The sequence below is a fragment of the Taudactylus pleione genome, unplaced genomic scaffold, assembly GCF_031769625.1.
Source record: "Taudactylus pleione unplaced genomic scaffold, aTauple2 ptg000086l, whole genome shotgun sequence".
NCBI classification, from domain to species: Eukaryota; Metazoa; Chordata; class Amphibia; order Anura; family Myobatrachidae; genus Taudactylus; species Taudactylus pleione.
Window position 1 is genome coordinate 32,904,677 of NW_028284488.1, and position 26,937 is coordinate 32,931,613.

Below are 26,937 nucleotides of genomic sequence, written 5' to 3' on the forward strand. Positions count from 1 at the left end.
AGCTAGGATGGTACTATATTAAGCTGTATAAATCAGGTAGCCACAGTCATTCCAGCTGCTAGATCTTTTCCCTTTCTCTCTCTGTTTTCAGTTATGGGTGATAGTATCTACTACTGAGAGAGGTGTGTGTGGGGGGAATGTAGTCATAATGTTGACATTTACAATGTTGACATTCATAATTTGTCATCTGTTATGATATCAACGATGTTGAAATATTGACATTGAACATGCCGGCAACTGCAGAATGTCAACATGTTAGGGTTAGGCACTAGGAGGATGGTTGAGATAAGGTTACAGGAGGAGAAGGTTAGGATTAGGCACTAGGGGGAGGGTTGGGATAACGTTACAGGAGGAGAAGGTTAGGGTTAGGCACTAGGGGGAAGGTTGGGGTTAGATTACGGGAGGGGAAGGTTGGGGTTAGGCTACGGGAGTGGAGGTAAAGGTTAGGCATTAGGGGGAGAGTTAGAAGTTTGTCATACTTTCCGTTGGAAACGCTGCAGGATCCACCAGCAGTCATACTGACTTTACTGCCGGACCTGGTAAATTGCCACTAAACCACCAGGGATGTTTTGTCGACATTTTATCAGTCCATGCCAAGCATGTTGACCTTTGGCATGGCCCAGCAACATACCTTATGCCTGTATTATTTAAGACTATACAATTGGACACCTCTTGAAAGTTTGATGTAAATGTAAAATGGTTTATTTTGCTAGGGAATTTTTGATTTTACTAGGGTAACATGCTAACAGTGTTATGTAGTTTCTTCCTCTGTAAAGCTGTAAATACATGTATCTGAAAACATAACTGCTTCCTCTATAAATGTCATGCAGGGATGGGAGTGGAAAGACATCAGAGTATTTTGCATTTCATGTCATGTGCCGCATTTCAGAAGCTGCAAGCAGAATGTGCATGCCCCTGCCTCCTGGTAAGTGACGACATAGATGGAGCACTGCTAACTTGTTAGGTCGTCTGTAGGTAGACTGCACATGCTGCTCCCACCTCGTCATCCTTGCTATTGTTTTTCCCTTCCACAGAATGAGGGTTACTTATTGCCTTTTGTGAATCCAGGGTCATTGCTAGTGATGTCACATTAACTAATATGATTGCATACACAGCTTTTTGAATCCTCAGAATGCCATTAGAACACCGTACTTAATATGTGGGAGGAGTGTTAGCTCTTTGTAATACGGTGGGGATGGTAATAGTATAACTGAACATTTTACCTTTTTATGGTTCATTTCTGAAAATTTCAATATTGGGGCTTAATGGTCCTTTTAAATTGTCCTCTTGTCAGATTTGTTTATACATGTGTACACATGGGAAAAAGTCTGGCTGTTTGGAGATTGGTCTGAAGAGGGCACTGTTACTGCAGATGGACCATGACTGCATACACAGATACTGTCATCACAGGACTAGACATCCGCCTAGTAGACCTTGGATAAACCTCGGTCACATGTTGATCAATATCGTCAGTCTTTTATGCCCATATACACTACATCTAATGGCCGGTTTGGTCTAAGATGGCCTAGTGGGCCATTGAATTTGTAACTTACTGCATATAAAAATCTCCATTCAGATGTTTTGTCAGTAAGCTTGGATACATATTCAACATCATATAAACCTTAATTAAGAGTTGATTCACGCACACACCAAACTGCTTAGACAGAAAAAAATTCAATGCAAATACAAACCGTAGAATGAAAGCTGTATTTTCTTGTGAATTTAATGTCTCCGTTCTGTTTATTAGCTACCTTTCCATGCTTATATATAAGTTCCTGTGATATGTATACAATAAGCCAGAAGCATAGTTTAACACGTCTATTTCAGCATAAACACAAAATGCTCCCTGCTCAGGCCTACTCAGTTACCATGCACTAACTTGGCTGGACACTAAACTATGGAAACATGTTTATATGATTGTTTGACAGGAAATACTAAAACTGGGAATAGTTTGGCTATTTTAAAGGAATCCTGTTTGTGTTACTCTAGGTTTTCAGACGCTGCATCTGGTCCTAGCTGTGCGGTGCCTCCCACTAGGAAACTTACTCCACTACATAGACAGTGGAGCTCTGCCACTGACAGAAACATTTGTCGTTAAACTCCTGAAAGGTAAAATGTCTTTCTCTTCAAGACGTGCATGGAACCACTCAAGATACTAATTATCTTTCTTACCTCCATTTCGCTCCGCTTGAAACATGGAGGCGTGAGACCATCCACATATGTAATTGGTAGTTACAAAATACATAGCAAAGATTATTTAGGCATAAGTCTAGAAGCATTCGTTCTTCCTGCAGGCTTGACACATGCCCACACTTAAGAAGGTGTAATTTATCTGCACATGCTGAAATCTTATATGGTGATCTGTATGCCGATTCGGAGTACTGACTGTCACTTCTTCTTTTACAGAGCTGGACGACACTGAAGAAAATGAAAAACTGAAGTGTAGCATAATTATACGTCTTCCAGAGGTAGGATAAGTCGCAGTGCTTTATTTAGCTGAACCCAAAAATGTACACCTCATGTGAATTATGTGTTTTCCTATCAGCACAGCTGTATTAAGATGCATACTAATATCTACAGTTCCACATATATATTTTCTCCTCATGTTCTTGAGAAATGTATTTTTATTTCCAAAGGAGGTTTGATGTGCTAAAAAAAAATATATCATCCCTTTACTAAACTTCTATAAATTATAATACTTGTATTTCACATATTGTGTAAAGCAGAGTTTCCTACTCTAGTCCTCAGGGAACCCTAACAGTTCATGTTTTCCAGGTCTCCTCACAGAATCGCAAGTAAAAGAGTACTGCCTGTAATTCTTTTAAAATGTCAGTCAGTAATGAGTGCATCTGTGCTCTAGAGTGAAGCATGGAAAACATGCTCTTTATTAGTTTCCGGATGACAAGAGTTGGGAACATTGGTGTAGGTGTGCCTTTTTTGACATTACAAAATGGTATATGCAGTGTATGCTGGTTGTGTATTGTTCTTTCCTATGACGTAGTGCCAGGGTGCAGAGAGTCTGTAACATAAGGCTCCGGGATATCCTGTTTTATCATATAAACCTACTTAGTGTCGGGAAGTTCCACAATGAAAGTGTTGAGTGGACCCTCTTGTACGCAGGACATGTGAACATCATTATTTTTCTGTTGTTCAGAATATTTGTGACAAAGTCCATCACTTGTGGGACCATGCCAGCAGCAATAACTTTATCGCTATGAAGTATGTGAAAAAGCTGCTGTTCAGGCTTCACAAAAGGGACGTGAGTATTCCAACATCCATTCTTATGTGTACATCAGGTGCAATGCCATACAGTTTATACGTATTAACTGTCCTTAACCTTTTTGTTTGTTTCATATACAATATTATTAATACTTCTCTGTCATGTCTGTCTGGCCTTCATAATATGTCTTTGCTATGTGCATGATCCAGAAATGATTGGTGCCATGGAAATGCTTTTCATGATACCACAGATGAGCTCCAGCTTAAGGTATGACTGACTGTCAGTGACGTAGGCTAAGTAATAAATGGTGCACAATATAGAAAATTATATTCAGATTCTTCTAGTGAGAACTTCAGTATACAAGTCACCACTTGTGTTCATAGATAAATGAAATATTCTCATTAAGGAATGTTAATGAGAATATTCTCACTATGGAATGTTTCAGCTGTTTAATATTTTATTACTATGCAGGTTATTTGTCAGTCAGCTACTGGCCGGTCTCCACTATATATAAACTTTCTGCCTCTGAATTATTTGATACTGATGCTATCAGAAGTGGAAGACAGAGGTAAGTGTGATTTATTAACTTTTTTCTTTGTGAGCAGGACTCATTCATTTTGGAAATAATACCCTGTTCTTTCAATATTTCATATACGTTCAGAAGTTTGCTTACTATGCCTGCCTTAATCAAATCGCCCAATAAAAATAGAGTTGACGTCAGACAAAGACACTATAAAATAAGTTTAATTCCCATTTATATCTTAAGTATTGGTTTCTAAATATTGTAAAAAGATCAAAGAGAAATGTAAGATAAGAGTACAACTGTATAAAAAAAAAAAACACATTAAAAAACTAAGTCTTCTACCCAATCACTCATATGCAAATGTCCCAGTAATGAATTGTCTACAATGTCCTGCAGCCATGCACAGCAGAGATGTCCATAAGGGTGACTAGAGCAGTGCTGGGCCTGCTGCAGTAGTACACCCCGTTTCCCTAACCTAAAGCGCTCTGCCATCATTCATAAAACAAGTTCCTATGTGACACAAGCAGGACTAGGTGAGATGATTTCAGTTAAACCCACATTGTCATTGTGACATTGAATAGCCCCTGTACCTGCAACCTGAGAGAATGAATGTAAGTTTAAAAATGCTATTGTAACAAGGCCAGCATTGTGCTACCAAATCATTCTATAGGCCTCGGGATTCATTTGGTGTATCCACAAGATACTGTAGATTGGCCATTTCATTCCAGCTTTGAGTGGGTAATCCTAACTACATAACCCAGTCCCCATATCACTTACCTGGGCAACAACACAAAAGACATCCAGTCGCTACCTGCCAGCCACTACCCCTGCTGGCAGTGTGGTATATGGACCACACATTGCTGGTCTTGTCAGGAACACGGTGATTGTGACTAAACATCAACATGCATAAATGATTGTTGTGTTGTAAACTTTAATATATTAAATATATTATGTTTTCCTTTGAGAAAAAGGGATTTATTCAGTTATATGTAAAATGTTTTGGTAATCTTATCATTATGCATTAACTCTAATGCTGGGTACAAACCATGTGATGGTGCGATACAATGTAACAATACATTGCATGCGCCGTACACGCTGTATGATCCGGTGTATGGCGGTGCGATGTGTCGTTACATGCTGCATATAATAGCACTGCACCGTTCATTCATTGTATTGGTAGATGGGATGATGCAAAGAACGACTGATTGGGTGTTCACCCTATACAATGTGTACAATATATCATTCCGATCTGCTTTGGAACAATATATCATATAGCGTGTACCTAGATTAAGACAATTGTGCTTTAATCTTGAGAAGAAAAAAAAAAAGCAAGTTACAGGTTCAGGTATGTGGCATTGGCTTTGGCTCTGATTATCCGGTCATAATACGGTTATGAAAAGATAATGATTACAGTCCTCCTGCATTCAATAAGAACGTTTTCAAAGAAAAACAAGTAAAAATAATGCCACAAGTAAATGCAGTTTTAACTTTCTGTTCTTTGCTATTCCAGCGTTAAACCCCTTTGAGGAAGATAACATAGATGCTGCGTTTCTGGAGGAAATTGCCTTAAAACAAACCTCTGTGCTGCTTAATCTACAAAGATGCTAAAAATGGAACAATTTATTTTATAAATGTAACTTTGTAATTACATTTGTCTATCATACATTTTAAGAAATTGTGGCCATATTGTAGCAACACAGTATGGTTACTTCTATGTCTGTGACTGCAATAGCAATTGTCGGTCATCTCTCCATCTGAAATGTATGATGTTTTCTAGGTGGTTTTAATGTATCGCTTAAGGTCCATACACACACAACGATTCTTTGAACGATTAACTATAACGATATCGTTAATCGTTCAAAAAAATTCACTTTCTGAGTTAAAACGAACGATTATTGTTCATGTGCGTTCACGTTTGTAGTTCAGTCAGACTGACCAACTCAATGATTTTCATTAACAGAATATGCAAAAATCGTTTGTAGTTCAAAAAAATCGTTCACTAAAATCGTTCATTTACTAAATCGTTGTGTGTCTATGCAGCTTTATTTTGGCAAGACTTTGGTTTTAATCAGTAAGTTGAAACCGGAATTGTGCCAGTGGTCTATAAAATAGAATTTATTCCTCATAGGAAATGAGTATTTATATATAAAATGGCAAACACTGTTGCTCTGAGTGTTTTCAGATGTGCTCTTACTATGGTTTTATCAATATGTATCCACTAAATGTGCAAATAGCAGTAGTAAAATGTGACTTTTTATAGGAATTTGATTAGTGGTCACTGTGTGCTAAAAAAAAAAAAAAAATTTGAAAGGTCTGCTAATACTGTGCCTAAAGGTTTTATACTATGACGTGGATGTCACCATCAGTTCTGTAATAATGGAGGTTCTACAAGAATACATACTGTTTAATCCTCCCAGATCCAAGATGTGCTGATGTTGGTAGTGTTTCCATCAAGCAGCTGTCGGACCTATTTTATGTTTATTAGTAGTCTGTTACTCAGTACTACATTGTGTAGTCCATAATATGCTTTTTTTTTTTTTCTTTTAAAGAAAAAAAAAAGTTTCCTTTCAAGTGTGGCTTATTTGTACGTGGGTGGTCTCTGTGCTTTGTCACACTTCTCTTTATTAGATGTTTTGTAATGATAATGTAGGATGATTGCAAAGAAGTTTGCGTGTACTTCCCCACTGAAAAACCATTAGGAAATAACACTTCTCTATTTTTTAAATATGAAAGTAAGCATGTTTGGTTAATGAAACCTTTTAGTTACAGAATCTCCCGTGATTCCTAATACTGGGATTGTTTGCTTGAATGTATATTAACAGCTTGCTTATGACTCCTTTTTAAATCCGTAAGGTAGTGTTGACTATTCATCCACTGCCATATGTATAATGGGTGCAGGATGTGTTGGTGTACATGGATTCCTGGGTCAGTGGGGGACCCACAGGGCGCACCCTGCAGCTAAAACAGAAGGGTGGGGACACATACTGTATATACACACTATCGCCTTCTGCCGCCATCTTTCATGTAATATCTTTGGAAAGAGGAAGCTGTCACAGCTGATAGTAGAGACTCTGGCTCAGTCCAGAGCCTTTACTATCTTGGGAAGATGGCACATTCGCAAAAATATCTCACGGAAGATGGCGCCACTGGCAAGTGTAGGAAACGTTGCACACATCCCCTCCCAGACGTTAATCTACCTCTCTCCATCTGTCTGAGGGTTCCATTTTTATACAATAGGTTACGCCTGCTCTATACCATCCATAGAAAAATGAGTGGTGGTGTACTTGGTATGTGCAAGCAGCTATGTTTTCTGCAGTCACTTTTTCAAGTAATGTGTTACTAGATGATGATTGGGAATAAAGTCCCAGGGAGAGTGAGTACATAGTGTATTTCACAGAAAAATACACTGTCAGCTTTTGAAAACAAATGTGCATTAACTACTATGCAGGATAATGTGATGTGACGTGTGGAAATATGCAGTTATGAAACTATTAATGTACAGAAAATGGCAATGTAAGTGGCATACATAGGAATATGACAGATTTGTTATGTTGTTACTTTCAACTGAAGGAAATTACATGGATATTGTATGTGCAGGTCATCATTTTTATCTATATGTATAATCATCTCCCATGTTGACTCTAGGCATTTAACCATGTATCAGAGTTGTGATTTTATGACACATGTATATAGCTATTTATAACTAAGGGGCATATGTATCAAAGCTTGATGTGAGATAAAATTGTGAGATATATATCACCAACCAATCAGCTTCTAACTTACTTTTGCAGGCTGTGTTTAAGAAATTATAGTTTGGAGCTGATTGGTTGGTGACACAGGTTGAGTCTCCCATATCCAAAATGCTTGGGACCAGGGGTATTTTGGATGCATTCGGTATAAATAGCCGGCTGTCGCATGACTGGCGGTTCGATTCCCGGCTGCCGCAGCCCGACAAAACAGCAGAGCCTGGCAGCGGAAGCCCGACAGCACTGGAAATCCCGATCGTCCCTAAGGTAAGTACTTACTAACCCTCCTTACGTGTGCCTAACCCTAAGCTCCCCCCCCCCCCCCCCCCAAGTGCCTAACCCTAATCCCTCCTTCCCCGCTGCCTAAACCGAAGTCCCCCCCGGGGGTGCCTAACCCTCCCTCCCCCTAGCCTAACCCCCCCCCCCCCCCCGCGTGGCTGTCCGCTCGCGGCGCCCGGCATCCCTCCGATCGGGGTGCCGGGCGCCTGTCTCCTGACGCTGGGAAAATGACAGGCGGCTAGATTTTAGACGCCGGTCATTTATCCCTAGACGGGATAGTGGATTCGGGAAGCCGGCTTTCGGGATTGCGGCAGCCGGCTTCCTAAACTTATTCCAAAATACGGAATATTCAGTTATCCAAAAGGGATATTTGTATACCATAATGAAATATCTTGGGAATGGGACCCAAATTTACAAAATGCATTTGTGTTATATACACCTTATACATACAGCCTGAAGGTAATTTTATACAATATTTTTAATAATTTGTGCCTTAGACAAAGTTTGTGTACATTGAGATAATGAAACCTTTGATTTTTGATGGCCCAGTCAGCTAAAAATATTCCGTATTTTGGAACAATCTGTATTTTAGAATATTTGGATATGGGACACTCAACCTGTATATATTTCAAACTTTTATCTCACATCAAGCTTTGATACATGTGCCCATAGATCTGTAAGGATAACACAATATTTGGTGATAAAATATTGTTATCCTGGTTATGTAGCAGGGAAACTGATTTTAGACTGTAAATGGGACAACTTCTATGGTTGGATGTAAGACCTCTAACATGATATATGCATGTCATGTTGTACAGTATGCCTTCCATTTCATATAGATCATAAATATACAGTAGGTTGGTTAGTAAGAACATAGTCAAAATATACATTTATTAAATGTTTTATTAGATTATTCTTGCATTCAGAATGGAAAACAGTGTTATCTGATTTCACATATATAATTTACAACATGACTATTTCCACCAATGGCATGGCTACAACATCGCTTAAGCAGAAGCACCATTTAAACAGTTAAGATGACATCATCAAATTGTTCTCAAGCTATAAGAAGCCATGTGATTTCCTCTAGAAGTGGCTACAAAGCAGCATCCATGACTTTAGTCAACTGTTCAATGAGACCATTTAAAATGTTCTTGTTGCAAATGAATTTTATATTGTTGAAAGCCATTGTTATATTTCAATTGGCTTAATCAGTGGCTTTCTTATGTGCCTCATGTTTGAGCCAGGTTCACTGGGTTTAAAAGGCGCTAGACCCCCATAAGGCCGGGGAAGAGGAAGAGCAGTTTCGCCATCTGGTATGTACGCATTGGGCCGTTGCTCAGCTGTGGTGTATATACCATTTGGCAATATGTGTTGATCCTCGTCATCTTCAATCTGCAAAGGATGAGGGTAAAATCAGCAAGCTATCTATTTTATTACTTTTTTGTTAACATTTTAAATAGGAGCAATGTCCATGAATATGGCCTAGAGTACCCAGATCAGCAGAGATATTCTATGATGTTCAGTATAATGTAAATACATAAAATGGGAATCCTGAATTAAGGCCATAATCAATTGTGTTTTTAGAGAATGTTTTATAAACTCAAATGTCTAATAACAAAAAATATTCTAGTGTTGAAAAATAAAAAACAAAACCACTTAATTTTGTGATGAGTTTTGATTCCTATCTTGTTTGTCATTTACATTTTCTTTAAAATATAGACCGCTCATTGAATCTATGTACTTGCAGGATTTTTCATCCTCTTGTTTGTACTGGCAAAGTACTTCAGAAGGCTAAAGGCAGCTGCTCGCTGTCGGCCTCATTTACAGTTCATGGTCTGCTCACTTACCGGATTTGCTCTGATGTGATATAATAAAATTGCATCTGCAGCCTTTTATTATGTAGGGCAGGTCAGGATTAAGGCTTGTGGGGGGCCCCAGGGCAACTAATGTGTGTGAGCCCCTCCTCCCTCCCAAGCCACACTGAGCATATTGCACTTTCTAACTGGCTTTACTCCTAACTGTGAAGTTCATTATTCATGTTCATGTTGCTGGAAAAACTAGTAAGGAGACAGCAGCAGGACACTGTAAAAATAAGTGGTAGGTGTGAACGAACCTTTATTCCGCTTTTCACACATAAGTAAATGGATGAAAAACTCACTAAATATAAGCTATATGTAAATGGTGTCATTGTCACCGCTGTGTTCTAAAATGTTAATGCAACAGGCAGAGGTAATACTTTTGTTCAAGTATATTTCTAATTCTCCTTTTATATGATTTTATACTGTGTGTGAAATTTGTGTGTATCTCTCTCTCCACCTCTCTCAAAACACAGCACTACAAAAATGTCTTTTTATATATAGAATATAGTAATCATTGATGCATCATAATCCTCACTTAATTGTGTCAACATTTTTGGGCTGCGCTGGACCCCGTCATCAGGACAGAGGAGATGTATGTAATGTGAAGTTCCCAAACTCCCCCATTACATTTCATGTTTTAAGGCTATCTGTTCTTGAGGACAGGTGACTTAATTAGTACCTCATTCAAATTGATTTAACCATCTGGACTCAAGCATGGATATCCTTAAAACCTGGACTGTCATGGTGGAATTTGGGAACCTCTGCTTTGTCATGTAAGTTATGAGGTGGGACCTCACATGGCTCGCACTTGTTTTTCCAGCTCTGCCCACAGATGCTCGATCGGATTGAGATCTGATGAATTTTGAGGTCGAGTCAACACCTTGAACTTTGTCATGTTCCTCAAACCATTCCTGAACATAGATTGTTTTGTAGTATGGCTAAATATATAGTCAAATAAAATACAGCATGTTAAAGTAAAAATCCCCATATTTTCTACATAGTAGCATTTTGTTACATTCTGCATATACAGATGTATCCATATACATGTAGCCTCAATACGCCATGCGGACCGTGATGCCTGGCGTGAGTGAGCCGCTCTGAGCGTTGTAGCGTCTTTTTAGTTTGAATGTGCATCTTGGCCGCAATCGGATGTGACAAAACCACTTCATGAGACTGCACTGAACTGGGCGTGAAAGAGAGCTGCATCAGATTCAGACTGCGTCACACACAGATATACAAGTGTCGCGTATCAAATTCATCTCTGCACTCGGATTTGTTTCAGCTGATTGTGACTGAGATGCACATTCAAGTGAAAGACTATTGGCGCAAACTGAGTCGCATGGGACCTGGTGCGCTGAGAAGGGATGTTTGTAGAGACTGCAGCAATAGTGTGAGGTCCCATCTGTACCAACACTACAGCTTTATGAAAACCTTACCCTAGTCTTTTCTTCTTTCTCCATTCGGTTTCTATGCTCCTGGCGCAGCAAGCGTTTCCACTCTTGTTCACTTTCCTCACTTGGGGGAAGCCCCTGCTCCATCCTGGTATAACAAGTCTCCACAAATTTCTCTCGGTCTCTCATTTCTTGCTGCAGCTTTATGCAGCTAGCTTGTTGCATTGACAATTCTGCAATTCGGGACATCATTTTACGAGTAGTGTCTTTAATTGTTTTCTGCAGCTCATTCATCTGCCAATATATTGATGCCAAGTATGAGATAAAAGCTAAACACTTATTGTTCCTAACATTATACCATTGTATAACTTACAGCATATCAAAAATGGAAATGTTGCCTTAATGTGTCTTTGAAAAAAGGGCAATTCTAATGTCATATGTTTTGACATATGGGGCTGATTGAGTTGAGAGTAAAGCAAAAAACATTTCACTTTGCACTGCAGGTGGGACACATTTAAAATTTGCAGGACATTTTAGATCTGAGAGGGGCATGTCCAAACTTAAATCTAAATTACAGTGTAAATATAAAGCTGTCCAGCATGTTTGGGCTACATGCAAAGGCAGACAGTATTTACCCTGCATGCAAAAACAATACATAAACACCCCTTGCATTGCATCTGGAATAAACCATGTTGCAAAGTTATTTGCGGTTTTTGATTTGCTCTCAACCCAGAATCGGCCCTTATATCCCAATTTCCACCACTTCCATTTTTCTTATGGTGATGTTGAGTAAAAGGTGCACATGGTTTAGTTATTCTGTAACGAAGACAAATTCTGTGGACTAAGGGTGCAATTCAATTAGGCGGGAGTCTGCATCATATAACTGCACTTACTCGCTGACGCAACAGTTATGGTACTGAAAAACGAAAAGAAAAGTACACCTGATTCACAGGGGCGCACCTCAATAAAATATAACTTTTAATTAATTGATATAAAAACAGGGGATCAATACCACAAGCTCTTAAGAACACGTATGAGTTCAGAATGATAATCCAAATGACATATAAGCATATGTTGTCATAGATTTACATATGTCATATTTGGATTATCATTCTGAATTCATAAAAACACGGGATCAATACCACAAGCTCTTAAAAACATGTATATCAATTAATTAAAAGTTATATTTTATTGGGGTGTGTCCCTGTGAATCACGAGTACTTTCTTTTCGTTTTTCTGTATATTGCCTTAGGTCTTTGCTCCTAGGGTGCACCCTCTCCAGAATCTTACTGCAGGAATTCATAATTCAAGCATAGTATTTATGCTATACTGTTACCTCCTCTGTGCGGCGTATCACCATCCGCTTTTCCCATTCCCCAGTTATTTTGAGCACTTATGGTACTGCCAGACCTGTGGATTAATGTTTGCAGTCCCATAGAGATGCATACAAAAATCCAGAGTCTGGGGCACGATTGGACCGCAAGGGTGGTGCGTTCTGCTGCCAGCAACTCACTCCCCTTCGCATATAATTGAAAAAAAAAAAATACTTTCAGAGAAACAGTCAAGTGTTGATTGAATTGAGCCCTAAGTCACTATAACATCTTCTCTCTTACACACACCACCAAAAGTCCCATTAAAATAATTCTAATTGGACTTTTTTGGTGTGATAGATAGATAGATCTATCTATTACAGAAGTATGGAAAATGTTTGTGGAAAACCTGAGAGGGAGTGAGTTCCAGTGTTATGCTGGTTACACACTGGCAGATATATTGGCCAATATCAATATAACGAGTGCCCTTAGGCCAGTGTGTACCAGCGATATGGCTGAACAACGTTGGATGGCAGATATAGCGGTCCATCGTACTGTGTATGGGTGGTCTGCCGACGGCCTGTACTCTGGCTGCAGGAAGGGGGTGCGTCACGCCCCCTGGCCAGGGGAACCTGCTGCCAGATGATGGTGGTTCATACACACTGAACAACTATCATCTGCAGATATATTTGTTAGGTGTGTATCCAGCTTTAGGAAGTAGCACAGGCAAAATATTGGAGGCAGGAGTGGGAGGAAGTGATCAGTAGGAAGGAGAAGTGGCATTCATCTGTGAAATAAAATGGGTGGGCGGGTGGGTGGGAGTGTGAAGGGAGAGAAGGTCAGAGATATAAATAGGATTGGGTGAGGGCTTTGTAAGTCAGTGTGATAAGATTGAATTAGGTTCTGATGAGGAAGAAAAGCCAGGGTAGGGCTTGCAGGAGTGGGTAGGTAGATATAGTACGTTGGGAGAGGAAGATAAGCTGCACAGATTGGTGTGGAGAGAGATATTTTTGAGATGGGAATGAAAAGTACTGAATGTGTGGTTTGAGTTATTTCTGGACTCTTCCCTCTCCTTCAAAGTCTGCGCTCTTGTGGGCTAGATGAGATGGTGGTACTGTCAAATAGTGAAATCACAGGAGGTGAGGGGGGAAGATTATCAGCTCAGTCTAAGGCTGGGTATACACCTAAACAACTGGCAATAGGACCGATGTTCAGGGCGATTTGTCTTCACCCTGGACATCGCATGATTGCCGGTACACACTTGAAAGATGTAATGAAAGACCAAACAATCACTGTTCCGTCCTTCATTAACTTGTGCAGGCTCACATGTGATATCATATGATTGACTGTGCGGCACAGCCAATCGCATGATATTGCATGCGACTGTGGGTATGCGCAAATTGGGCATACACACTGCATGATATGGTGAAATCTGAAAAATAGGGCCGATATCATACAGGTGTGTATGCACCCTTAGACATGTTAAATTTAGGAAATCGCTGAGCCAGCCATGAGGAAATAGCAGAGAGATGGCTGGACATATGAGTGAGGGGAAAAGGTCCTATGAGGAAAAGAAGATCTGGATGTCGTCGGCATAGAGATGATATAGGAGGCCAAAAGAGATGACGAGCTCACCTAAAGAGGATGTATAAAGGGAGAATAAAATAGCTCCAAGAAAAGAATGTTGAGGGATATTAATTGGAAGAGGAAGAAGCAGAATCATGAGAAGAGACTGAATAAGGAGGATAGGCAGGAAATACCAGTATCACACAGACTTGAGGGAGTGAATGATTTGCAGGGTGGTCTACAGTCTCAAAAGCAGCTGAGAGTAGAATGAGCTGCCAAATCCAAGAGTAGTGGCTCTTGGATGTTGTATCAAGGAGGTCATTGCTAACTTTGAGGGTAGTTTATGTGGATTGGAGAGGATGAAAGCCAGACAAATGGGTCAAGCATGGAGTGGGAGGAAATAAAGGTGGTAAGGTAGTTGCCTACAAACTCCTGGATTGTCTACAAAGTGGAGGAGAGAAATGAGGCAGTGATTAGAGTCATAATCAAAGGTGGATTTTTTTTTTAAAATGGGGGAGACTAGGCCATGCTTGAATGCAGAGGGCAGTGCCTAATGCAGGAAATATTGAAGAGATGGTAACAGGCAATCGGATTGGAGGAGGCAGGAGTGGTCAAGGGGGGACAACCCACACTCTATTCAACAAATCATCTTTAAATGGAAAAAATAAGGTACACCTTCTGCTGGCTCGTCAGTCTTAATTACACCATTAAATTTGTACCATATACATTTTTTAACGTAACATTATTATGCTGATCTTTAGAAAAGTCCTGTAACAAAAGAAAAAACCACATTGAAATTGGTAACCAGTACTCCCCTCCATCAGGTGGCACAGAAGTCTCTGACAGTGGCACCAGCTAGAGGATTGTACCAGCTGCTTCTTTAATTGATACTTAGGGCAAATAATTATAGACAGAGATGACTTGTTCTTTGGACAAATCTTCATAAGATCGTTGAACCATCATAGTCCTCTGTGCACTTCTTTTAAAGGCGAAAAGATATGCCTCTAAATTATTAGTGGAAGACATTTTCTTTAATGCCATGACCTCACCCTGCCTTGCTTGAGCTCCTTATGCCTGAGCCACAGCACTTGGGCTTGCTGTTCAATGGTCACACTCACCAAAGCTCTCAAACGTTCCTCCATGTTTGTGTCTTGCTGCATAGGAAAGCAGAATCTTGCCTCCCTGAGCATCCCACTACTGGCACCAATTGTAGCAAAGATGTGGTTAAAAGACAGCATTATATGTAGAATACACTAAACTGTCTTACAACAATTCAAAATTCCTGTGACCCTGTCAATACACTGGTCACCTACCTACTAATTCAGCACCGGTCGCCCGACCCACAACAAAAAACTCTAACCTCCTCCCAAAGAACTAATCAATTAACCCCAGCAGGAGCCAATTACACCCTTGATTTGTGTGTAGGAAAATGTGACTATTCAACCCTGTATGAGGCTGTAGATTCTGAAAGCTCATCAGCTTCATCCACCTGTCTGTACCTGCTTTGTGTGCAGGAAGTATTGGCCAGATTCTGAGTTGGACGGAGTGCCGATATGAGCGTAGTTCACCAATGTTTCTTGTACTGCATATGCTTTCCGAGTCGCTCCACAGAATAGGATGCAAGGTCTGTGAATCTTAGTGAACTTTGCTGGGAGACAACAGGGGCATGTAGCTGACAGCAGCTTCTTAGCTGCTCACACGAGGCCATACTCTGACAGAGAAACTGCATCTGCAAGTTTCCATGGTGCGTATAAAGATGCCTTGGGGGAAAATACACTGTTTTAAGATGCTGCAAGTAGGCATCTCAGTTCTAAACAACTCTGAGGCGGCATTAGCATTAAGACAGACACGACTGGGGCAAAAGGACCTGATTCTGAGCTAGACGCAGAAGCCTCTAAGTGTTTTACCCTGTCTGCAACATGTCTCTCCATCAGAGTGTCGCAGCAAATTACCCTCTTTGCCACAAACCCTAAAAACAAAATAAGTATTTAAATGCTTCCAAAAGGAAGCCTTTACCTCTTAGAGAAAACATCGTTCAGTCTGGTAAGCTAAGTTATTCTTATTTAACCAGCAGGCACCAAATTGCTAACGTGTCTGGTCACAAGCTTCAAAGTACCCACTATCACTAAGGGGTTTATGGATTAAGGAGAAAACTACTACTAAATAAATTACATCCCAAATAAATACTTCATGGCATATGGTATCAGATGCTATAGGTGATTCATCAAAGACATCTTTAAAAACATTTTCAGCTTTTTAGGATCCATCTCCACATATTCATAGGAAACCACAGTATAAATGGGTTGGGTACGGGATACCGGCGGTCAGAATCCCACCGCTGGCTGTATGCAAGTATACTAACCCAACACTCCTTCCCCGATGCCTAAACATAACCTCCTCGCACCCTAAACCTAACCCTGCTACTTACCTTCGGCATCCCGGCTGTCCGGATTCCTGAACGTATCCCGCATAAATCTGTCAGACACACTTTTTAACAATTCCTATTTATTGAAGACCAATTACAATAGGTGACCAACTAAAACACATTTTATGGAGCATACACACGGTCAGATTTTTCGTTTGAACGTTTTTTGTTTTTTTTTTGAACGATTTTGCTAACTACTCAACGATTTGAACGATATCTGAAGAGAAAGCACAAAATCTGAATTCTAACATAACAGATGTCAGATATCGTTCTCTAACAAACGTGAACGCCCATCGTCCATCCTTGTACACATGAACAATTTTTTCATCAGATTTGAACGATTTTTAAAATAGTTATCGTTCAAATCTGATGAAAAATCTGACCGTGTGTATGCACCATTACTTTCCTGCATTCTGTGGATCCAGTCATTCAGCAAATCTTTTTATATGCTACCAAACAAGAGGACTAGATGTCCTAAATGCAGTATAGAAAGCTTTTCTAGGGAAGAATAGGAATTTTAAAAGTTCTCAGTGAAGCAACACCAAAATGTGACCATCGTACAAACCTTTTTAGCCAGGTTTAGGGTGTCCTCTTTTCCATTCTCCACTTTAATGCGGATTTTCTCTGAGAGTCTGGAAACCTGTTCATAGAGAAAATCCTTTTCCAGCAAATGTTCCTCCTTTTCAGCCAGACGCAGTTCCAGCTGTTGGGACATGGAGAGTTGTTAATGGAGTAGATTGTCACAGTATATACCTACAATATTATAACACATTTATTTCTGATGTACAAATGCATCACTGCAGTAAAGAACTGGTTTCCTTTCATACTTAAGGCATATTCTTATTCTGGCTGAATATGCACATTTCATGTATGTGTATGTTCACACCTTGTACATGCAACTCTTTCACATAGAAAAAGCTGCAACCAAGCTATGACAGGCTCATCTCATCACACTAATTGTGTCTCCATGACAATGGTTACAGTTTCTGCGAAAGTAAAAATCTCCCTGCGTTAGTGCTGACCAGCCAAAGCTGTGCGCACTAGTGCTTTGTTCACTTTAAGAGGATTCATTATTACAGTTCATGATGATGTCTGGCATCGTTAGTATGCGACTGAACTAAAGCAGTGTTTCCTAAACTCATTGCTCAGGGAGCACTAACCACATGGTTTCCATTTTTCCTAGCTGGTGCACAGGTGTATTTATTACTGGCTGACACATTTTAAAAGATCCATAGTTGGAGCTAATTATTTCATTTGTGATTCTGTGAGGAGACCTGGAAAACATGCACTGTTAGTGCTCCCTGAGGAATCAGTTTGGGAAACACTGCACTAAGGTATGCTTAAAGAGTCAATATAAACCATTTTGGATGCAAATGCATCCAACTCCGCCTAATGGCGCAAGCACACTTTCCAGGTGAAAAACTTTAGTGTGTAAAGGAGGAAGCTGCATCATCACACAAACTGCTTCTGAATAAGAGAACTCTGGTCTGTGTGTGGTGCACTGTGTATGGCGCATTAGTTAAATCAGTGGCTCTTAAACTCGGCCCTCAGGACCCCACACAGTTCACATTTTCCAGACCAACTAGCAGGTGCACAGGTGTGCATTACACATTGACACATTTTAAAAGATCCACAGGTTGAGCTTTGAGATTCTGTGAGGAGACCTATAAAACATGCACTGTTTGGGGTCCTGAGGACCGAGTTTGAGAGCCTGTGAGTTAAATTGTTGTAAGGAAATAAGCATTAGTACAGCTCTCAATCCTCAAACGGCCTACCTGGGTGATATTTCCTGGTTTGAATAGAACTGGCATTAAGACATAGTTGGGCTGCAAGCTTAAATGTTTGGATCAAAATATGAACAAAATTCTTTTATTTGCTAGATACACACAGATTAGCAGTGGTAGCTTTGTTTAGCTTCTATAATACCACAGTCCTCACCTCCTCTGTCTTCTTCATAAGATTCTGCAGCGATGGATCCTTTCCTTCTAGTAAACGAATCCGGCTCTCTCTTTCAGGATCCTCGGCCTTTGTCTCTAGTTCAGTTACTCTGTCATTGCACTGGGAAAGCTGTTCAATTTAAAAAAAAAAAAAAAAATCAATCAATCAATTACTCTCGTGTAATAATTTTACATGCGAAAATGTAAATTGGCAGTAATAAGTATAAAGATATTAGTACAGTGTCAATCTTTAACTTTGAGTATATACTATAAACACTTCTGCACTTCCTGTCGCAGTTTAAACTCTTATTAGTCTTAGGAATATAGGATACTACAACACGGCCTACCAAAGGGTCCCCTTTGCAGTATCCTGGTCACTATCTCTTGTCTTCTGTTTTATGTACAGTACATGTGGGAGATACATTAATGATAAATAGCAAAGGAGATAATAGAGGGGATAAGGCACAGATGAGAAGCACACAAGCGTGGCCTGCATACCCAACAAAGCCTGGACCTTGCACTTACTGTACTTCCCATACCTGCACACCACAAGCCTCAAGAGTGCAGATGATTGGCGACCGAATGAACCACCAGACTTTTTGGTAAGTACACCTCATCTTAGCTACAAAATTATGTCCAAAGACCTCCCTGATACATGCACTTACTATTGCTGAGGTACTTCTGACGGGCTGGGACAGAGACAGACAACCGTTCCTGAGTACTGGGGATTGTACCAAAAAGTGCTACATAACATTACATCTAAGGGATTTATCTGCAAAGCTCCACAGAAAATTCTGCCTACAGTTATTGCCCACCTGACCATGGGGAGCTACTTGCTAAGACGGTGGTTTCATACTTATTTGCCATTAACCAAGACTGAGGATTCAGGATTTAATACCCTGCCCACAGTTATTGCCCACCTGGTATCAGAATTGTTCCATCACAGGACTGAGTACAGAAGTGTACAAGGATCATAAAAGCAAATAGATATGATGTTCTGTGTATGTTGTTTGTGGTAACTAATACCATTGAGAGCTCCCCCTCATCACTTTGTATTGTATGATATTGCCTGGTGATCACATTTGAAAAAGCCCCCCCTTTCCCCTTTCAAAAATGGATGCCCTTTAATTAGTGGTAGCTCGGTTGTGGAGATCTTCCCTATAGCCTGGACTATATTATTTTTCTGTAGTGCAGGGGATTAATATCTGGTGCTCAGTATGTTCAGGCTCCAGTCTTCCTGTTTTACACGGAGGCTTCATGTCCTATCCCAAGATGGCCACAAAGTTCACTACTGAGCATGTGAAGGGGCCATCTTGTCTTTGCTGCGTAGAGTGACAAGGTGGGAGACAGAGGTCTCCTACTTTAGCTCCTATGAGAGACTTGGTGAATACCTGCATATAAATCTGTTTTAGATCCCTGTACCACTACCCATTTGAAGCATATGCTCAATGGCTGGTTAACTATATAGAACCCTGCTCCATTACCAGTGTACATGTAACAGTGAGTATCTACTATCTTCCAATAAACCAACACCACTGGTTAAGTAACTGGACTGTTCATATTCAGTGACTGCCTACATGACTCTTCAATATCAACACCTGCGCACACATAATTTCCAACAGGTAATGGGCCTAGGCACACAGGTGTAAAGTACCCAGAAATATCTGCTATTATGGCACCCAGAGCACCACACAGACACCATCTTAAGCACATATGTAGTGCAGACAGCATATGAGCACAGTTGGTCCAATGCAGAGTAGCAGCAGTAGAGCTGATAAAAGCAGATAATGCTTCTTACAGACATGACTGTACAGCTTAATATAGGAGCCACACCCATAATGGAGTTTGTCAAGCTAAAAGGTGCAGGAAATTGTACAACCTGGAAATTTGCTATGGAAATGCAATTAAAGTGTGAAATGTTGGAAGGTCACTGCAGAACCAGATGCAAGCCCAGATGATATAGAAGAGCCATGGGGACCATAGCTAAAGTGTAGAGCAACATGTACTCTATAATTCAGGGAAACGAGTCTTCAAAAGACATGAGGACAGAACTGCAGGCAGCGTATCAAGATGGTGGTCTCATGAGGAGGATACATTTTAGATGTGTATTGTAAAACACGAAATTGAATCAATGCAGCAGAAGTGATTACATAGACAAGATGATGTCTGTCTCTCAGTAACTGTTGAGTTCAAGTGGGTGATGAGAAGATTGCTTCAGCAATGCTGCAGAACTTGACGTCTGAGTTTGACTTTGTGGTTGTGGCGTTAGAAGCAAAGTTAACAACAGACACATTCAGAGCAACTGAGGGCAAACAAAAAAATGTGAATCCTATACAAAGCAAGAAATGCAAAGACAGAGATGAGTCAGCCCTGAGTGTTACCGATCCTCAAAGGATTACTAGTATATTGATTCAGGCACAATAAGGTATTTCAGCTGCAATGAGAAATGGTTCACCAAATTAACCAAATGTGATCCTATCACCATTAAAGGGATTGGCAATTGTCCCAACAACAGTTGGGACAATTGCTTGCTTAAATATTGGGACAAATAAAACAAAAGTCACAGAGATCCAAGACATGCTTTTGTAATAGACATGGGGGAACATATATTATAGCCATCATTGTCCTAGAACAGAGAGGCCACAGAGTTCACTTTGATACAGGAAAGTGAATTGTGAGAAACAGAAGAGGGACTGTGAAGCTACAGGCACAAGAGGTCAGCAATTGTGCTTCCTTGATGCACAGCACTGTTACACGATGAGTCCGTCATATCCAAGGTGACCAAATCTTTTATGCCAGAATTCCAGTGACTGTGTTCAGAAGCTGCAGAGTGGGATGGTCACAGGAATGCCATTGATGAATGCAGAAAAACCCATATGCGAGAGCTGTATTGTGGGGAAACAGTCAGCTGTTTCCAAGATCAACAAGCAGCTACAAAACCACTTGAAATACATTCAGATGTGTGTGGTCCAATGGAAGTAAAGTCTGAGTGGAAACATACTTCATGACATGAAATCTGAAGTGGTGAAAAAGATTGATTGATTTTCTATAAGTCTTTTATAATCTGCAGTTTACAGACTCGAGACTCTGAGATCTGATAACTGGGGAATATCACAACAGAGAGGTGGAACAATTCTTAAGAAAATATGGAATAGAGCAGAGGTTCCCAATCACGGTCCTCAAGGCTCTCCTACAGTTCAGGTTTTAGCGATATTCATGGTTGAGCACAGGTGATTTAATTAGTACCAAAGTCAATTTGATATCACCTGTGCTTAACCATGGATAGCTCTGAAACCTAAACTGTTGGGGAGCCTTGAGGACCGAGTTTGGGAACCTCTGGAATAGAGCATTAATTGACCATTGCCTATACTCCTGAGCAAAATGTTGTCCATGAATGAGCAAACTGTACACTAAGAGCAAGATGCGTGCTAGAGGACGCAGGACTAGACAAGCAGTGTTGGGCAGAAGCAGAGTCCACAGCAGTTTAAGGCAATTCTAGGAGAATGGTTCTTGAGATAAAGGACATAATACCTATTAAAGCGTGGTAAAAGAGGAAACTATATGCCTTCTCAAAACCTTTGGAAATACAGTCTATGTGCATATACCAAAGAAGAAAAGATGGAAGCTGGAGGCAGTCATAAAAATGGATCATGTTTTGATATTGCCATGAGAGAATAGGTTACAGATTGTGGCATCCAAATACCAGAAAGCTTGTTAGGTCTAGAGATGTTATCTTTAAAGAAACAACACAAATTTAAGAAAAGTTGGAAGTGAATAGGCAGAGCAAGCATGTGTCACTGGACAAGCCAGCAGCTATTTCCACCACAGCAAAGGTTTTATACACAATCAAATATCGGCAAACCACCTAAGAGGAATGATGAAGAATTCATAAACATTGTATTCAGCCACCAGATATTTAAGAAGCACAGTCAAAGGCCAACTGGTCTGAATGGAAGGGGGTATGGCCATCACGCAGTGTGGTAATGCAGGTAGTTGGTTAAGTGAGAGTGTGGGTCCTGGGGCATTAGCTCTGTACTAATTTGAGCTGGGTATTGGTGTGCCCCAGAGGTGGACAACCCTAAGCATTCAGACCCCCTAGCAATTGCACCCACTGCACCTACCATAATGATGCCTCTCCTACAGGGTAAGTTAAAACTGCAAATACTCTCTGCTCAAGTCAAATTTGGAAATTTGCTAGGCTGCTGGAGCCCTTTGACATGTGGACATCAGAACCAGCACCTTCAGTACTCCCTTAAAAAGTCTTGCTTGGACACCCTGGTTATACCAGGGTTTCTGCTTAGTCTGCCCTGCTAGGAGGTTTGCTTGTATGCATGTGCCACACTATATATTTACAAAGTGGAGGGTTTGACCTCAAAATTTAAAGCTGCACTAATATCAGGTGCAAAGCCCAACTTATTTTGTATTTATTATCAGTGTCACTATACATTTTGAAATTAAACATGGCGAAGTGGCGGCTTGCAACAGCTGCCACTTCATAAATATACCCCTTGCAGACACTGGGACAATTGCTGGAGACTGGTAAGTTGGGAGTGTGGGTGTCCTTTCACATGGCAGCACCTTCCATGTCCTACCCCCTGAGCGCTCTCTCTTTTGCCTTCTCCTTTGATGTCCACCCAATCCTCCCTTTTCATCATGTCACAGTCATCTACCATTCTCCTGGCTCCACCTCCCTCTTCCATGACAAATTTGCTGCCTAGCTGCCACAAATTCTCTCCCCTTAACTTCCATCCCGTATCCTGGGTGACTTTAATATCCCACTTCACAATCTCAGATGCCATTTCTCACAAACTTCTTTCCCTCTCTTGACCTTACCCAATAGACATCCTCCCCCTTCCATTCAAGTGGTCACACATTGGACCTTCCACCTTGTAATGTCTGACTTAACACTATCTCTCAAACTTTCTCCCTCTCTGGTTATCATCTTCTCCCCTTTTGTGTTAGCCGTGGGATATGCTCCGTAACTACTTGATTGCACCGTGTGGGGAAATGCTATTCAATTAAATAGTATTTTTCATGTGTGGTAAACCAGGGAATGCGTGTGAACTCATTGATTCGCGGAATCAATGGGTTCTCCCCGTGTGTTAAACCTCAGAGGTTGACTTTTCTAGCTGACTTCTCACAGCTCCTGAACCAGTGATAAAAAGTGCACCTTTGTGGTTTAATGCGCAGGTTAAAATTGGCCACCATGGGTAAACCCCATGGCTAATTGGATTCCCGCCTTAGTGTAAACCTTGAAACCTTCCTCTTCTTCACCCCTCACATTCGAAATCTCTCACGCTCCCACCATTTTCAACATCTCTAGGATCAGGCCCTTCACAGCACTGTTGCCACTAAGACATGCACTCACCATCTACTTCTTCTTCTATAACCTCCTTCTCTATGGTCTTCCTCATTTTGGACTTTCCCCTCATCAATCCATCCTGAACACTTCCTCTCTCTCAACGGTCAGTGTTGGCCTCCACCATCCTAATTTCTGTCTACAGTCCATCCCTCCATTCTTCCACTGATCACCACCTCAACTCTACCCAACTTAACCCTCTGTCCTTGACCTGCGCTTCTTCACAGTTCAGCCCCCAACAGTTCACCCCTCCACACAGTATGTAAGCTCTCATGGACAGGACCCTCTTTCCTCTTATCTACTTAGCACTGTCCATGCCTAATGTGTTCCTGGTCTTTTGTTTACAAAGTAATTTAGTGGCTCTGACACAGTATGCGCAACTATACCTTGTGACTTATCAAGTGCCGAAATTCCTCTCTTCCTTTCCACTTACCAACACTTGCCCTACAAGATGAGTTGCCCTAACCACACCCATTGTCCTCCATATTATTCCCAGATATAAGACGTATAATAAAGTGTAAATTTACATATGTCCAGGTACACTGTTCATATCTAAATTCCTTGTATGATTGTGTAAACTTTGAGATGCCTTTAAAAAAAGTTTGTTCTGTTTTTTACCACAAAGATCAAAAGTGAAAGGAGTTTTAGTAGTGGCCACTGTACAGTGAATGCAGAGAATATAACTGGTAACACAAGTTAGGATATAGCCTTATAACTATAGACAATTTGGAATGCAGAAAAAGACATGCATTATATCAGTATGAATTTTTGATAAAAAGGAAAATTAAAGGGCTTCTCTCTTTTTTTTTTTTTTTATAATTAAGCATTAAATATATGTACACGCTGAAGATAAGCAGTGAAAGAAATGTCTACACAGCATCCCTTAGGATTTGTACACTTTTTCATAAGAACTGTGAGCTTTCATTAGACTATGAATGTGTGTAGTTACACAATAACTGCAACGTGTATTTTCCCAAAGTGTACTATGGGGTAATACACAGTCCAAAAGTGGGATGCCATTTTCCTAATCTAATTAAGGCATTGATCTAGACAGGTTACTTTTCTGATTACATAATTCTGTTCTGAAAATCAAGAAATGAGAAGGAAGTATTTCACTATATGCTTTAACATATCAAGATATAAAAAAATTACCAGCTCAGTGTTTTGTTCTCTTCTGCACCTGACTGTAGCAGTCTTGTGTAATACTGGATTAATAAGTGTAACTGCTGAAACATTTGCTAATTGGGCAGGCGGACACTCGGCAATGTGTTGGGAAAGTTTTAGCTAACTCTGGAACTTCACATGTTGTGGCTTAGGGACTAATTTATTTGGAATTATTCAATAGAAATGCACATGGAATACTGAAGAATTTTTGTTCAGTGACACTTTGTCCTAATAAAGAACATATTCAATGGTTGTTCTCTGTGCTACAGTGAAAAAACACAAAGTTAAGGGAAAATTTACATATGTATTTATAGGATGGACATTCTTCATTGAAATTGCTATTTTTAAAAAGGAAATGTAGGCGTTCATTTCAATGACCAAACAGTGGTTTATTGCTAGATTGGATTTGTTAGGAGGAAGGAGAAATCATTATCCAAATAAAAATGGTAAGTTAAACCCTAAAGGTGCATACACACACAACAATTTTTTGAACAATTATCGTTAAACGATATCATTTAAAAAAATCGTTCACTTTCTGAGTCAAACGAAGAACGATTATCGTTCATGCGCATTCACGTTTGTAGTTTAGTCAGACTTGTCAACTGAACGATTTTCAGTAAGTTAATATGCAAAAATCGTTTGTAGTTCTAAAAAATCGTTCATTACATTTAGTAAATGAACAACTTTAGTAAACTATTTGTTAATTTTTTCAAGGGAAAAAATTGTTTACTAAAATCGTTCATTAACTAAATCGTGTGTGTATGCAGCTTAAGTAATCACATGTAGGCTGTTTTTCACATTTTCCTTCATAACCCTTGAAGGACAAAAAAATCCCAAAATGGTTGCTATTTTCGATCATTATGTCATGACCACTGTGGCCGGAGGCCGACCACACGTGATTAAAATGGCTGCCACGGCACTGAAGAGATTAACCCTCATGCCGTGGCACCATTTTTAAAAGGACCTTTAGGCGCAGTGCGCCACGTACTGCGAATGTATAGGTAATGTGTTTCAACATATCATTCAATGTGCTGTGTGCAGTTGTGGAAATGTACTTTTTAAATGTTTAGCCTATGTACTTATAAGGAATGTATAATTGATTTGTTTTAGAAGGCGGTAACATTTAAGTAAAAGTAAAATGGTTATGAGATATTTTCACCTCCTAGTGACATGTTAAGTTGTTTTGTGTTTAGGAAGCTTCTATTTTGTGTAAGAATTTTAGGTGTTAAGACTCAGAAAGCCAAAACTGGTTTAGTCATAGACATGTGAAAAGACGAATGCAATAGAAATTTGCATTATATTTACCTTTTCAGAAACAGTATATGCTAACTCAGTTTGTGCTTAGGAAACCAAATGTTTTTGGGTGGTATCAAGGAAATTGATTTAATTTCTGTGAAATGTAAGACGTATTTATTTATGTTTTGTGAGATTGCCTGATTGGCTAAGAGGAACCCAGGGCGGACTTACCCCCTGTGATAATGTGTATTGGAGTGGCATAAAAGAAGGCTTCGTGCCTGGTAAAATTGTAAATCTTTGAAAATCCTTTGTGGAGAAGAACTGCTGTTTGATTTCTGTATGATATTCCCCTTCAGACGGAAGGGAGGGTCTTTTTTAAGACTTTGAGCAATAAACACCTTTGCCTTTACTTCGACTACATCTGTACCCTGCGACCAACAGAACTGCGCCAAACACTATTCCGTTCTCCTACTGTTCTGGGTTGAGCTGAGCGTCTCCGAAGTTCAAGCCCTCTGCCGCTACCGTTCAGAGCCTGCTCCATTGCGAGGGATCAGCCGACACCAAACAGGAGGTGTGGCCGCAGCCTGTCAACGCATACACAGTAGCGCAGTTCCAGGTGCCGAGGTAGGAGCCTGGGTGTTCGAAAGCGGTTCCGAGTGCCGATAGGAGGAGCTCGGTGGTGGCAGCATCGTTACGTCCATGGCGCAGTGAGTGGAGTCAGTGACAGGCGGTCACTGACGGTAAGCGGGAATTCCTGATACCCCAAGTTCCAGTGGGGGTCGAAACCCCAACCTGTGATCGGGAGTCCGGGCTGGAAGCCATCCGGTCACAACCACTTTAGCCTTGGATGTAATAGTTGCCTGTGTATACATATGCACATTACGTTTCCATGTCTGTATTTTCAGTTATTCACAACAGT

The 26,937-nt window shown here is 40.4% G+C and overlaps 2 protein-coding genes across 7 annotated transcripts in view; one reads left to right on the plus strand and one right to left on the minus strand.

Annotated features, from left to right (window-relative positions):
* Positions 1 to 9,421, plus strand: part of GSAP (gamma-secretase activating protein) — a 195,551-nt gene extending 186,130 nt beyond the window's left edge. For 2 of the 3 annotated variants that reach the window (XM_088468827.1, XM_088468828.1), the window contains 6 exons: positions 831 to 925; positions 1,990 to 2,109; positions 2,407 to 2,468; positions 3,155 to 3,259; positions 3,692 to 3,788; positions 5,254 to 9,421. In XM_088468827.1, coding sequence (XP_088324953.1) covers positions 831 to 925; positions 1,990 to 2,109; positions 2,407 to 2,468; positions 3,155 to 3,259; positions 3,692 to 3,788; positions 5,254 to 5,351 — 577 coding nt within the window. In that variant the 3' untranslated portion in view covers positions 5,352 to 9,421. Of the gene's footprint in view, positions 1 to 830; positions 926 to 1,989; positions 2,110 to 2,406; positions 2,469 to 3,154; positions 3,260 to 3,691; positions 3,789 to 5,253 lie in introns of those variants that run through there. The other variant, XR_015877836.1, reaches the window with a different exon arrangement.
* The window catches only part of CCDC146 (coiled-coil domain containing 146), a 180,058-nt gene continuing 161,800 nt past the window's right edge, over positions 8,680 to 26,937 (minus strand). For all 4 annotated transcript variants that reach the window (XM_088468824.1, XM_088468826.1, XM_088468823.1 and 1 more), the window contains 4 exons: positions 18,261 to 18,389; positions 16,888 to 17,025; positions 11,067 to 11,315; positions 8,680 to 9,163 (listed from right to left, as the gene is read on the minus strand). In XM_088468824.1, coding sequence (XP_088324950.1) covers positions 8,960 to 9,163; positions 11,067 to 11,315; positions 16,888 to 17,025; positions 18,261 to 18,389 — 720 coding nt within the window. In that variant the 3' untranslated portion in view covers positions 8,680 to 8,959. The remainder of the gene's footprint in view (positions 9,164 to 11,066; positions 11,316 to 16,887; positions 17,026 to 18,260; positions 18,390 to 26,937) is intronic.